General features: G+C 36.5%; 1 protein-coding gene across 2 annotated transcripts in view; it reads right to left on the minus strand.

The window, feature by feature from the left end:
* Positions 1–4,716: 4,716 nt before the first annotated feature.
* gus (splA/ryanodine receptor domain and SOCS box containing gustavus) overlaps positions 4,717–15,717 on the minus strand; it is a 45,157-nt gene continuing 34,156 nt past the window's right edge. For both annotated transcript variants that reach the window (XM_041774659.2, XM_041774658.2), the window contains exon 3: positions 4,717–5,603. In XM_041774659.2, coding sequence (XP_041630593.1) covers positions 5,464–5,603 — 140 coding nt within the window. In that variant the 3' untranslated portion in view covers positions 4,717–5,463. The remainder of the gene's footprint in view (positions 5,604–15,717) is intronic.

Consider the following 15,717-nt stretch of genomic DNA (forward strand, 5'->3'; position numbering starts at 1 on the left):
GTAGTCGCAGAGGTCATTCCAGGACATGATGGGAAGGTTTGCGTAGCTGTAGTCAGAACAAAATCTGGCATATTCAAGCGGTCTATTCACCGCCTTGCACCTATTCCTATGTGTTGAAGCATGCATGCTGTCAACGCGGCCGATGTTCAGGCAATTCAGTGGCGACGTATATTTGAAACCCAATGTTTACATTTAGTAATAGAAGCTGAGCTTGCATGCTCATATAGCTAAAAGCTCTCTCTCTCACTTACTCACTCAAGAACCCATTATTTTGTAAATCAAACAGCCCAAGAAGGAGCTTTAATAAACTGTGAAATCACTCGCAATCTGGAATCGAAAGCGTTGAGAAGCCCGACTTTGTGTCCACACATGAATTGATTTGAAACATAATTTGCCGTACCGGCCAGTTCGCAATTGGGCGAACAATCGGTTCATCCTACATATTGTAACGACCCTCTTTTGGGGTGCTCGGCCTAGCTCGCCGGAGTCGGGATTCGCACAGAAATTTGTAATGTCCGAGTCCCTCGTGTCCCAAATAACCAGTAAATAGGCAAGAGAATAAGGTATTTAATACAGTCTTTATTGATTATGATATAGAGAAACCTGTGGGAAAGTATACAGTGTTGTTGCTGCTGTTGTGATGTTTTGTTGCTACCCTGGTTGCGGGTAGATCCGTGTCCCGGTCTTCGTTGATGATCAGCCGGCTGGCTGATGATGGCACCCTGTGGTGGGTGATGCGACACTGTGACGAGTGGGTCGACTTGAAGTTACCCTGTTCGGGCGATGCGACTGTTGATAGTCGGCTTGGCGATGCTCAGGCTGAGTGTTGCGACTCCGCGACGAGTGTGCGGTGAGTCGGCTTCAGAATACCCTATTCGGATGATGCGACTGTCTTGTAGTCCGCTTGTTGATACCCTGTTCGGGTGACGCGATCGTCAGTGATCGGCTTGACGGCACTCTGTTTGAGTGATGCGACTCCGCTACGAGTGTGAGGTGAGTCGGCTTGAGAATACCCTATTCGGGTGATGCGACTGTCTTGTAGTCGACTTGTTGCTACCCTGTTCGGGTGACGCGTGTAGGGTGCGTGACCGTTTGCGGCTGGCCGCTGTCGTGGTCACGGTAGGTGGGTCCGGGTGACGTCTCTCGAAGTGAGCGACCGTCGTGCCTAAGCTCGCACCGTTCCTAACGCTTTCCTGCTACCCTGTAGTCAAGATCCGCCGGCAAGGGCCAGATCTTCTCCCCTCCTACGCTTGCTCTGCGAATGTGGCGAACCTCACTCGACGCCCTCCCCTATTCCTGATCCGCCATCCAAGGGCCAGATCAGAACCCACGTCTAGATTACCTGTAAGGCGTGGTCATACGGACCGCACTCGACATCCTGTTTCCGCGGAATACGCCAGCAAGGGCCAGACCTCGTCCCACACCTGACTATCTGCGCGAAGCCCGCCGACTAGGGCCAAACTCCGCTCCTCCCGGCTACTCCGTTAGATCTGCCTGCAGGGGCCAGACCTAGTCCTAACGCTACCTTCACCTGTTCTGTCTCTCTTTGCTATTAAGGTTCGCCGCCAGGCCAAACCTTATTCTACTGCTAGATCTAGGATTAGTACTACTTGTTAACTCACCAGTTGTCTCCTTGACTGCTCCGCAAAAGTGAAGTTGCACTGGCCGGTGCGTCGCACAGTAGCGACTCTCGAACAATTAGCGTTTCAAAAATCGAAAAAGTCATGTTCGCAAAAACGATACTTGTTCGACAGAAAATTTCCCAAGGATTCAGAATCTGCAATAAAATCTATTTTAAGATTTTTGTAGAAGATATGAGCATTCAAAGTTGAACTTTCTTTTGTTTTTGCATCATACCAAAAAAAGTAGGTAAAATGGTCGACTTTCAGGTAATATTACACAAAAACCATAAAACCAATGTTCATGGTTTTTACTTTAAATGATAGATACATTCATAAACTGTTAATTAACCCAAAAAAAACGGCACATTGGTTTCGGCTTGTACAGGTAAATCGCTACCTGCCAGGTGTCCATTTTTTTCACCTTTTTCTGCCTAAAGTAGTCTATAACTTCTGAAGCCGATGAAAGCCACCGACTGCACGATGTCTACAAGTTACGTGGATCTTTTTGGACCAGAATTAACTTTCATCGGCTGCGTCGAGCTGCGTCTGCGAAAATGCAAAGACATAAATCAAAACTACTCAGGGTTAAATATACCAAAATACCGACACAATTTCATACATTCCGGCAGACCCGACCCGCTTTGCTGGGCCCGAACTAATTATAGTTGACCCGGCAAACGCTGTTTTGTCATGTATATTATTTGTAGGAAACAATACGGAAACAATGAGCAAGTTACGTGGATCTTTCCTGGACCAGAATTAACTTTCATCGGCTGCGTCGAGCTGCGTCTGCGAAAATGCAACGACATAAATCAAAACTACTCAGGGCTAAATATACCAAAATACCGACACAATTTCATACATTCCGGCAGACCCGACCCGCTTTGCTGGGCCCGAACTAATTATAGTTGACCCGGCAAACACTGTTTTGTCATGTATATTATTTGTAGGAAACAATACGGAAACAATGAGCATATTACAGAGTTGTCAGTAAATAAAATATTAATCTTAATATATAAAAATCTCCTGTCACTATGTTTGTTCGCTATAGACTCCTAAACCGCTTCCTCTGCTTGTTCAATAAAATTATACTGGCATCGAGTCGTTACGCGCTCTTCACAATTGCCCATAAAATAAATTTGAAGAAATTTCGGATTATCATCAGGCATTGGCATCAATAATCCAATTTTGTGGTACACCTGGCCTTGTATTTTGAATGTAGTTTCAAAATTACGTCCATCGGATGCAAGATCACCAATTTTAGTGGCCCCAAATGACGTCATTTGGAAGCAACAATTAAATTTGCGTATTTTACGCAAAAATAATTTTGAGTCATTTGAATTTCCAGCAAGAAGGGATAATAAAGGTTCTGGCGGAGCAAGTAGAGGTTGCAGCACGACTTTTCCTGCTGCGCAGAACATACCGGCAGTTTCATTCCGAAATTAAAACGCCTGACAATATTGACATACTTTGTCCATTCCACCGATAGCAATTTTTGAATGCGCAAAGTAGTTAATATCTGGTGCATATTCAAAAGCAAGACGAACGAATGATGTACGAACTAATGAGCGACTGTTCCGCTGCCTTTGTCGTACTTGTGCTCGTACTATACATATTTATGTTTCTATCTCGAGCCGCCCTGATTCTCATAATATTCTGCTGCAGACGTTCGCGACGCTGTTCCTGGAATTCTTGTGCACGACCTTCTGCTGTCCTAATTCTTTGAGCTCTATTTCTTGTATTGACTTGTTCTGGGAACTGATGAGCTCTTTCGAAACGTCTGCGTCGTGCCACTCTGCTGCTTACGTTGTTGAGATTCGATCTTTTCGGTGGCATTTTGCTGAAAATAATATCTTACCTTAATGTATTTCAAATGAGAATTTAGAGACTCACCACTTATAAACACAAAAAAATAATTATGAATGACAAATGACAATAAAAGAAAAGACAATCTGACGAAATGCGATTTATTGAAATAATTTATTACAAAATATGTAATACGTGAAGAACCGCTCAACCAATTTGGTGCAAACTCATCAACAAAATAGCCCGAGCAAAGCATAAAGATTTGGTTAAATAAGCACACTAAATTCCATTGGTATCGGTAAAGCCGTTTCGGTGGAGTGCATAAAAAAAGAAGATTCCTCCTTGTTCTGCCGAAACTGCCATGATGTAAAAGATCTTAGCTATCCTATCTCTCAAGTTGAACCAAACTGCATAAGCACACTAAATTTCATGAGAATCGGTAAAGCCTTTTCGAAGGAGTGCATAAAAAAAGAAGATTCCTCCTTAAAATAAAAAAAAAATATTTTTTTCAGTTTTCAAATTATTTTTATTTGAGCAAATACATAAAAATAAACATAAAAAATTAAATAAAAAATATTTTTTAAAAATTGTTTTCATTGAAAAAAAAAATATTTTTTCACTTGGATACCCTTTAAAAAGGCGTATTTGTGGGCGTGGTACATTATGCAGTATATATTTATATTTTACAATAATTACCTGTCCAATGCCGTTTAAATTATTCGATTACCTTATTTGGTTCAAAAGATATGATTTTTGCAACGCTAAATGAGAAAAGGCGCTACTGTGCGTCGCTTTATATAGCCGGTCGACAACTGTTCTCCCCCGATCAATAATTCCCCGATGGCCGATAAGCAGGGCGTTGCCAGATCGATCGTATCCATTCGATCGTGAACATTCGTCAGCTGTTCAGGGCTGGACGCGCTATTCCTTGACCGGAGTTGCCACTACTATTCTTAATCTTAGTTCTACTTATGGATTATATTTGTTGTTGCGACTTGGGTCGTCGCAATATATCTAAAGGAAGCAGTTATGCAGTGTAAATAGGAAGTGGCCATTAACTCTGTGATTGCACAAGAGCTAATGGTTTCCATTACCTTGATAGGCATCCAACGCATCTATTTCCCTTTGTTCGCTGTCCCGCAAGTCTGCACTTTGCGTTTGCGAGGTGTATTACCCATTTTAATTTGAGTCAATAATTACATTAGACGCTTGTCGCGTAAGATTTTATTGTTTTGAATTGTCTTGTGTTACCTCGGGTTAATGCAGCTCCCCTCCGAAATAATCCCAATTGTGTATGTTACATTAAGTCTTTTTATTAAATGTGAAGTATTATAATTACCTTAGAAGACAATCTTAAATGCTTTATAAGTACATATGTTAAAAGTGAACTCGCCTATTTATAAAAGTGTTTTAAAGTTCGGCATGCGATCGAATAGAAGCGTCATTAAACCGACAGGAGTTATTTGAAAAAATTTTTAAAATATTTTTAGTACAAGCGAGCTAGGTTTCTCATTAACCATTTTTTTCTACACAATTCTGAGAAATAAAAGAATCAATTTGATACATTGTATTGCCATTAACTACTATAATTTTCTCAAAATAGGCAAAAAGAACCTAATGTTATCCAATCACACACTTTCGAGCATTTTAATGATAAAGCTTATCATTACTAAATATACTTGTGTATTACTAAAAGAACTTTCGTTTTAGCTATTAGTTCTCAATTTATTTTTTACAATTGTGGTTTTATTGAATATACCACGAGGTGAGTGTTTTTCGTGTCGTATTGTTTGAGATAAAACAATTCTCCAACTAATTTAATGCAAAATGAGATGTCATACTATATATGTATATACTGTTTTTTTCATGCATCTTAATACACAATATTCCTTTATAACTAATATTTCTTTTCCATTAGAGAGGGATGACAAACTAACATTGATCTAAGACTATTATAAGCTAACACATTTAGTTTTTACTGCTTTCATCACATACAGCAAACATAAAAATAGGTGTATTCATCCAAATCAAAGTATTATCTCCGATTTTTATACAACAAATAAGTTTTCATCGATTGTGGAAGCTGAAGCTGTTGTATACGTTCCTCCAAGTGCGCACGACCAATTTTTTGTCGAATTGTTCTTCGGCACAGATCCATTAGCGGCAAAGGTTCGGCTTAAATGGTAGAAAAAAATGTATTATATATTTTATTTATAATTGTGCTTAAAAAGCAGAAAGAAACAAAGTCGAGTATGTCCGACTGTGAGATACCCGGTTCCTAGGGCTTAAAATATTTTATTATTCTGAATTATTTTATTTTAAATTTTAATTTAATTTTAAATTAAACACATCAAATTTGCAGCAACTAACAAATGCTAAAAATTGCTAGACACCCAAAAACAAGGCAAATAATACTACGAAAATGTTGATCAACGCCCATTAGTTGCCAACACAAATGTATGTGCGGCAAAAGTTTAATATTCTCAAAAACCTAACTGTTTACATTATTTATTAACGACGTACATATAAACGCTGACGACGCACAGTAGCGCCTCTCGAACAATTAGCGTTGCAAAAATCAAAAAAGTCATGTTCGCAAAAACGATTTTAACCATACTTATTCGACAGGAAATTTAACAAGGATTCAGAATCTGCAATAAAATCAATTTTAAGATTTTTTTTGTAGAAGTTATGAGCATTTAAAGTTGAACTTTGTTTCGTTTTTTGCATCATACAAAAAAAAATGTGTAAATTGGTCGACTTTCAGGTAATATTACAAAAAAAACCATAAAACCAATGGTCATGGTTTTTACTTTAAATGATAGATACATTCATAAACTATTAAAGAACTTAAAAAAAACGACACTTTGGTTTGGGCTTCTACAGGTAAATCGCTACCTGCCAGGTGTCAATTTTTTTCACCTTTTTCTGCCTAAAGTAGTCTATATCTTTTGACGCCAATGCCGGCCACTGACTACACTATGACTACAAGTTCCGTGGATCTTTCCTGGATCAGAATTAACTTTCATCGGCTGCGTCGAGCTGCGTCTGCGGAAATGCAACGCAAAAAACCAAAACAACTCAGGGTAAAATATACCAAAATACCGACACAATTTCATACATTTCAAGAAATATACTAACTGTAGCGCGTGGCGGTTACACTTCGAATTAAAAAAAAAAATTTTTTTTCAGTTTTCAAATTATTTTTATTTGAGCAAATACATAAAAATAAACATAAAAAATTAAATAAAAATTTTTGTTTAAAAATTGTTTTCATTGAAAAAAAATTATTTTTTCACTTTGATACCCTTTAAAAAGGCGTATTTGTGGGCGTGGTACTTCATGCAGTACATATATATATTTTACAAGAATTACCTGTCCAATGCCGTTTAAATTATTCGATTACCTTATTTGGTTCAAAAGATATGATTTTTGCAACGCTAAATGAGAAAAGGCGCTACTGTGCGACGCCAAGCTTTGCGTGCAATGCAAGGACGCTGATTGCAAGTCGGATTTACAAACAGATTTTGATAATATCCAAACATAATGTCACGAAAACTTATTAATCTTAAACTTCCAAGCTTGATACTTATACGCTGAACTGTTGTACTTTAGAAAGAATCACTATAGTTGATCCTTAGGCGTCCGCCTGGATCCTAAACTTGACTTTATCAATCATTTTTCATGCATAAAGTCCGTGGTATACTTGGAGGGTGGTCAATGGAATTCAATTGACCCCTATGTTACAAAATTTTTATGTACTTTATTAGTTTGTCCCATCTTAGAATATGGATTTTTCGTGTGGAGCCCCCCCAGTATGCCGCGTTTACTGATGCATTGTGTTCTAAAATCTTTTTCCTTTTCGCTCTTTGCGGTTTTGCTATTTATAAGTCAATGGTTTTTTTCTCATTGAGAATAGAATGAAGCATTTAAAATTGACTGTTATACTTTTAATATTAAGGGGGGACATCTGAGTAACTTTTTTTAAAAATCGAAAAAAATTTTTTTTGCTTAAAAAATTTTTTTTGCTTAAAAAATTTTTTTTGCTTAAAAAATTTTTTAGGGTCTAAAAAATAACATACCAAAAGATAGAGTCCGGCAAATGTGTCTAAGTGTCGAAATTTTTCCATTCTGCGGCGATGCCTCTCATGTAAATATATACGATTTTAAAACTTTAAACGCGTATTTCTCAAAACCACTTTTTTTGAGTTGGCCGGAAACCTAACTCGAACAAATCTTAACCGATCGATCTGAAATTTTGACAGTATATCCATAATACCTTTGTTATACCCTTGCAGGGTATTATAATTTCAGTCAGAAGTTTGCAACGCTGTGAAGGAGACGTTTCCGACCCTATAAAGTATATATGGGCATTTCCACAGAAAGGTCAACCGCGGCCAAAACACTAAAACTTCTCTAAAAATTTTTTTTTCCAATTGGAAAAGGCCAATTGATTAAATTTGAAGGGCTATATCATATTCTAAAACAAATTTCGAAATATTCGAATGCATATTCGCGCAAACACGATTTTTCATTATTTTGATGAAAAACATCATAAAAATGGACCTGTTTTCTTTTGTTAATTACATCCAAACCGAGGCATTATGCTTTGACTGTTGTTTACTAACATCCCTAGAAGAATGCAAAAAGTCGAAATAAAATAGATATATGCTCTTCCAATTTACTTATAATAGTAAAAATAACATGCAAAGTATGATGAAAAAATATGTCGCGTGCGAATATGATTAAAATTAAGTAAAAAATAAACTACGCTATATTTTTGCTTGTAAATTAAAGCATATGAAAGTGACATTATTGCATCATATTTTAAAATTTGTTTCATTAAAATATTCCCTGCCGTTTCGTTGAAATCAGTGTTTAAACAGCTCGCCGCGAAAGTGACTTCTGTTTTTGTCGCGTGCGAATCCTTCATTTTTTTTTAATTTTCTTAAAATTGAGCAAACTCTCAAAATCAACATTTGCACCAATTATAGTCCTAAGCAAGAGCTATAAGTTAACATTTATAAAAATAAAAAAAATTAAATGTACCATACTTTTTTTTTGATTTGAATGCGTACGAATGTCGCGTGCGACATTATGGAAATGCCCATATATTCTTGATCAGCATCAACAGCCGAGTCGATCTAGCCATGTCCGTCTGTCCGTCTGTCCGTCTGTCCACCTGTCCGTTTCTACGCAAACTAGTCCCTCAGTTTTAAAGCTATCTGAATGAAACTTTGCATATAGTCTTCTATATACTCTCACTGCTATATACGTCGGAACGGGCCGGATCGGACGACTATATCATATAGCTGCCATACAAATGTTCGATTAATTTTTAAAAAAATAATTATAACTTTGCTGTTTTTAAACATTTTTGCATAATTTCTTAGATATGTCTATTTCATATTATTTCAGAATTTTGGTAAAAATTTTTTGAAAATCAGACGACTATATTATATAGCTGCCATAGGAACGATCGGGAAATTAATAGAAATTAAATTATAGCTTCGTTGTTTTTTAACGCATTTTATTTACTCTGAGATATAAGCTTTTTCTATTATTCTAGAATTTTGGTATAAATTTCATAAAAATCGGACAACTATATCTTATAGCTGCCATAGAAGCGATCGGTAAATGTATAAAATATATAAAGCTGGGAATGTAAAACTGTAACTGTCAAACTGTAAACATAATAAGCATAGGTAAAAAGTAAGGAAACTCTGTTTTGTGAGTGTTTTCAGCATTTAAATCAATAATATAAACATCGAAACCAATCTGCAAGGGTATACAAACTTCGGCGTGCCGAAGTTAGCTTCCTTTCTTGTTTTTTTTTTATTTTTGCTTACTTATTTTTTATCAACAATTTTGTGACTTTTTTTCTCATGAAAATTGAAAATTTTTTTTAATCACTCACCATTTTGCAAAAAATCAAAATATCGAAAAAATCCTACGTGTGTCGATAGCGGTTGAGATATAGAATCTAACAAAATTTGATTGTTTGTTCTAGATCTAAAATTAAGGACGTTAGGTTTCCGGCCATGGACCCCCTTCAACAAAAATGGGCCTACGAAGAAATGCTGCACAGCCGCCGTTTTGTTTTCGATTTATTCCAAAAAAATGTATTTTGTACTTAAGGGGGGACATCTGAGTAACTTTTTTTAAAAATCGAAAAATTTTTTTTTTTGCTTAAAAAATACTTTAGGGTCTTAAAAATAACATATCAAAAGATAGAGTCCGGCAAAAGTTTCTAAGTGTCGAAATTTTCCATTCTGCGGCGATGCCTCACATGTAATCATATACGATTTTAAAACTTTAAACGCGTTTTTCTCAAAACCACTTTTTTTGAGTTGGCCGAAAACAAAACTTGAACAAATCTTAACCGATCGATCTGAAATTTTGACAGTATATCCAAAATACCTATGGCTATCGACGTACGTAGGATTTTTTTTTTTTTTTTTTGCTTACTTTTTTTTATCAACAATTTTGTGACGTTTTTTTTTCATGAAAATTTAACATTTTATTTAATCACTCACCATTTTGCAAAAAATCAAAATATCGAAAAAATCCTACGTACGTCGATAGCGGTTGAGATATAGAAACTAACAAAATTTGATTTTTTGTTCTAGATCAAAAACTAAGGACGTTAGGTTTTCGGCCATGGACCCCTTTCAAAAAAATAGGGCCTACGAAGACATGCTGCACAGCCGCCATTTTGTTTTCGATTTATTAACAAAAAAATTTATTTTGTAGTTCACATCTAACATTATCAAACCTACTTTAAAATTTAAAATTCTAGAAAATGGGCTTTTTTTTTGCCAGTTACTCAGATGTCCCCCCTTAACTCGGTCCAAAATCCGGGACGTATTTTGCATCATTACATTAGCGTTCTCCATATATTTTTTTTTATCGTTCCTAATTTGCTCAGCATAGCATTTTAGTTTTGCTGTTCAATTAAATTATTTTCTTCATTTTGACACACAATATGGACAGAGGAACGATCTTATCTTCGGAGGAAAAATCGAAAAACTTAGCGTTTTATGAATGTGGACTTTCCTTTCACAAAATTTTTAATATATTAATATATAAAAGTTGTATTTTTATACATAGCATATATATATATACAGCTGTGTTCACTGAAATAGCAGTGCGACAGAGGAACAACTTCAAAACGTTTTTTTGTACATATTCCTTTTTGCAAGCTGATCTATTGCACATTGTTTTTGTAAAATGGAACATAAAGATAAGAATCGAGAAAAAATTCCGTTAGATTTGCTCTATTTTTATGTTTTATTGATATTTTTTCACATATGCAGCTCGTTTTGGCCGATCACTGAAATAGCAGTATTTAATTTTCTTTCGCAAAAAGTGCCGAAATTTCTTTTAATTTTGTAAAAAATGAGTTTAATTACGGTCGTTATTATAGTTTATACTATAATACACCTTTACAACGCAAAAAAAATTATTTTTGTGGGCGCAGGACCTCACTGCTCCATGAGAGAAAGGTATCAGATTACTTAGCCTAGAAAGAAGGGCAAAACATGTAAAGAGACTCCAAATCTTTCAAATTGTTATTTTAGAATAGTTTATAAATCATAAAATATGAACCGAACCCAAAAAAACCGAGGTACGATTCGCAAAACCACAGTTGTACAGGCTCGACGCGTACTTCGCTTCAGCAAAGCTCGTCCTTTTGCATCCTCTAGGGATATATGAGCGGGAATTGGCATGGGAATCAGTCATGGGACCATTCGCCGGGGACTTATTGAATAAATTTTAGATTCGCGAAGTCCATGGAAAATGTCACTGCTTGGTTACAGGCATATCAAGGCCAGATCCGAGTTCGCCAATAGCCACTTGAACTGCCACTATTAAAATGGCGTAATATTCTTTGGACAAATGACTCCAAACTGGTTTTATTTGGTGGAATAGGACAAGACAATATGTCCGTCGACCTCCAAATACAAAGTACCACCCAAACCATACGCTGAAGACAGTAAAACATGGTGGCCTAAAAATCATGGTTTGGGTATACTTTTCATACAACGTTGTAGGTCCCGTATATATGATCGGTGGGATCAAAAACCATTATGTTTATGTCTAAATATTAAAAACTGTCTTGCAGCCGTATACTGAGGAAAATATGCCATTAATTTGGACGTTTTAGCAGTACAGTGACCCTAATCATACCATCAAGGTGGCCAAGGAGTGGGTTCTTAATGAAAAAGTGGATGCAATGCCATTGCCTGCACAGTCCCCGGATATAAATCCGATCGAAAACTTATGGGGGACATCAAGGGCTACGTATTAAAGAAGTTTCCGACTTCTAGGCCACAGCTTTGGCAATTTGTGCAGAAGGAATGAGGCCATATTCCCCTCAAGCGTTGCTAAGACTTGGTGGACTCCTTGCCACCCAGGTATGAGGCTATGATAGCTTCTAAAGGCTATTTAACAAAATATTAGATCATAGTCAATTAGAATTTAAGAAGAAATAGGTTTCTTATACGATATTTTTAAATGTATGAAGAATTTTAGTTTTCCACTGCTATTTCAATGATCGGCATAATATAGACCTTTTTTGTTGTTATTAGCTATATCTTCTATAAGGTTTATGTTACCTAAATTAAATGATTGTGGTATTGTTAATAATTAAATACACTAAGCCTTTATGAAAAAAAATTTTATGAAAATAGTGTTTGTAATAGTATTTTCCAATCTTAAACATGCAGGTCGTGGGGCACTGCTATTTCCGTGAACACAGCTGTATATATATATGTTGATTTTGATAAAATAAAAAAAAAGTTTAATCGTATAAAAATATATTTTAAATTTAAATATCTATAAACATTATAAATTTATATGCTGAAAACACAAAACAAAGATTCAATCTATATATACATATAACAAGAAAGGAAGCTAACTTCGGCACGCCGAAGTTTGTATACCCTTGCAGATTGGTTTTGATGTTCATAGTATAGATTTAAATGCTGAAAACACTCACAAAAAAGAGTTTCATTACATTTTACCTATACTTATTATGTTTACAGTTTGACAGTTACAGTTTTACATTCCCAGGTTTACATATTGATACATTTACCGATCGCTTCTATGGCAGCTATATGATATAGTTGCCCGATTTTTATGAAATTTATACCAAAATTCTAGAATAATAAAAAAAGCTTATATATCAGAGTAGATAAACATACGTTGAAAAACAACGAAGCTAAAATTTGTTTTTCTATTTATTTCTCGATCGTTCCTATGGCAGCTATATCATATAGTCGTATAGAAGACTATATGCAAAGTTTCATTCAGATAGCTTTAAAACTGAGGGACTAGTTTGCGTAGAAACGGACAGACGGACAGACGGACGGACAGACGGACGGACAGACGGACAGACGGACATGGCTAGATCGACTCGGCTGTTGATGCTGATCAAGAATATATATACTTTATAGGGTCGGAAACGTCTCCTTTACTGCGTTGCAAACTTCTGACTGAAATTATAATACCCTGCAAGGGTATAAAAATGGAGACAAAAAATGTTACTAATGGCATCACAAGAGAACGGCTGGCCGATTTGGCTCAAATGTTTTTTTCAGTTGTTTGTAATTGCCAGAAGAAGGTTATTACATAAGAAAATGTTGGAAAACCTTCCGGAAAAGTCGCTGGCGGTTCAACAGATGTAAACACGGTTGTATGTAAAATTCTGAAACACCCTACAAAGATCATAGCTGCGTTGAAATTGTGTATCACTGAAATCGGTAAAAAAATATTTAAACAAAAAAAATCGAGTTAACGAAGCATTACCAAAGTGAGCTTAAACAATTGGAAGTAATGCCTGCTGTTTGACGATCAAGTCTTGGACGGCGTTCACGTAATGCAATAAGTAATCAGAATTTCCGTAATAGTCGGACGGAAAAAGGAACGTACAGAAATAAATGCATCGATACGTGCCCAAATGGCACAACTTCGCGCTGCACAAAGACCACCTCAAGCCAGACAAAATAATAGAGGAAGACGAACCCCGAATGAAAACTTGAATTCTGAAACACCCGACAAAGATCATAGCTGCGTTGTTATTGGTTTATTGTCTGTCGTATGTCAGCATTGTAATGCACTGAAGTTTCGGTTGGAAACCCTCGGTTTATGCTGTGCAGGTGGCAAAATTAAATTGCCCGTTTTGGCTCATCCACCAGAGACATTGTATTCGCTACTATATGGAAATTCAGCCCAATTACGTCATTTGGATTCGAGGTTTTTCATCAATCAGGCTACAATCCAAGTTATAAGGTAATGGCGTCTCTTTATTATCAAAATGAACAACTCACATTTTTTCGAAATTGCATTCCAACATTCAGATTCCAGGGCAAATTCACTACCGACCGGGCGCTTTGTTATCACCACAAAATAAAGATGAACTAAATCACCGCTGTGCAATTTTTACTGCAACTAAACGTAAAATTATCGAATAATTGCAAAATCTTTTCCGTGAGCATAATGAATTGGTCAGATTGTTCAAAACCGCATTGGATATAATGCATTATGACGAACACAAAATCATTATCAGCGCTGACAAAAAACCCATTGGTAGCCATGCAAGACAATTTAAAGCTTCCAGTATCAATGAAGTCGCAGTGGTGATTGGTTTTAAGCGTCGGGATAATGGCCAAGCCCAGCGAGTTTATGAGACTCATCGGTCATATGATGCTCTTCAATACCCGTTGATGTTCTGTCGTGGAGAAGATGGGTATCACTTCAACATAAAGATGGTCAATCCAACGACAGGTTTGTTTACAAGTCAACAGTTCTTTTTGATTCTACAACTAAGTTTGAATTCAAATTCTAGAAGAAGAACGAATAAGAAGGTCAACTCTGAATTTTTATGCGTATCGATTGATGATTCGACTAGATGTTGACAATCATCTGTTAAGATACCGCCGTTTGTTTCAACAGTACTGTGTCGACATGTACGTCAAAGTAAAAACGGAACGTCTCAATTTCATTCGTTTTAATCAGTCGAAGTTGCGGTCAGACGAGTACATTCACTTGCGTGACGGCATCGCTACTGAAGGACACGCGCTACTGCCAGTTCGATTGGCATTTGCGATGACAATCAATAAATCGCAAGGCCAATCGTTAGAAGTCTGCGGGATAAATCTGGAATATCAATGTTTTCCACATGGGCAGTCATACGTAGCCTGTTCGCGTGTGGGGAAAGCCGTCATCATTATTTATTGTTGCACTGGATAACAAAACAAAAAATATTGTTTATCACATCGCTCTTTATTATTACTCTGGGGTTATATGAAGTCGTGAAATTGGGGCGAGGCAAAGTTCGCCGGGTCCTCTAGTATTTTATATATCTCTCTCTTGCAAACCGCAAGTGTATTTAAACTTCGGCGTGCCGAATTTATCAAATATAATTTGTGGAATCCCGAATTTGACATTAAATTTTATTGATGTCATAAGAGGTAAAAGCAGCAAAAATCATATATTTAATATATAATAATCGATAATTAAAATGTAAATCAATTATGTAAATCCGTATATAATTTTAACTATTTCCGTTTTTAATGGGGTAACGACATAAGTCCGCCGCCATAAGTTCGCCGTTTTAAAACGACATAATTTCACGCGATCTTATGACGCTTAAAAGCGCCATAAGTTCGCCACAGAAAAAACGACATTATTTCGCCAGCCGCGATCTTATGACGCCGAAAAGCGTCATAAGTTCGCGCGAAATTATGGCGTTCAAAAATTACTTCGCCACAGAAAAAATGACATCATTTCGCGGTTTGGATGTACGTATGTATGTATGTATGTATGAACATGTATGTACATACATGCATTACTTATATAAGTTATAAACTCACGGGTAGTTTATTTAAAAAAAAATATATTACTTCGGACACTTGGTCCGGTTTTATTGAACAAAATAATCAAACTTAATTATGTTTACAATTTATGGTGTATTTATACCCCTAACTTAGTCGCTGCCTCTGCCGACGTCGGAGCTTTGCACTTGTCTTTGCTGCACCGGGAAGTGGGGCAGACGCTGCGGTCAGCACTTACTGGGTGCTATCGACCTAAGCCGGGAAGTTGCCCTTGCACTTTTATTGGCTTGTGCAAGGCCGGATGCGCGTGTCAACTTCATTTGTGAATTCGTTTGCGAATTCGTTTGTAGTTAACTTATATCGGCCAGAAAACTAAAATTTTTGTATTTTATGGTATTTTTAAGTGAATTTGAATTTTATTTTTTTTTCATGCAAAACAAACGAAATGTTTT

Source organism: Drosophila kikkawai, chromosome 2R (assembly GCF_030179895.1).
Source record: "Drosophila kikkawai strain 14028-0561.14 chromosome 2R, DkikHiC1v2, whole genome shotgun sequence".
NCBI lineage: Eukaryota > Metazoa > Arthropoda > Insecta > Diptera > Drosophilidae > Drosophila > Drosophila kikkawai.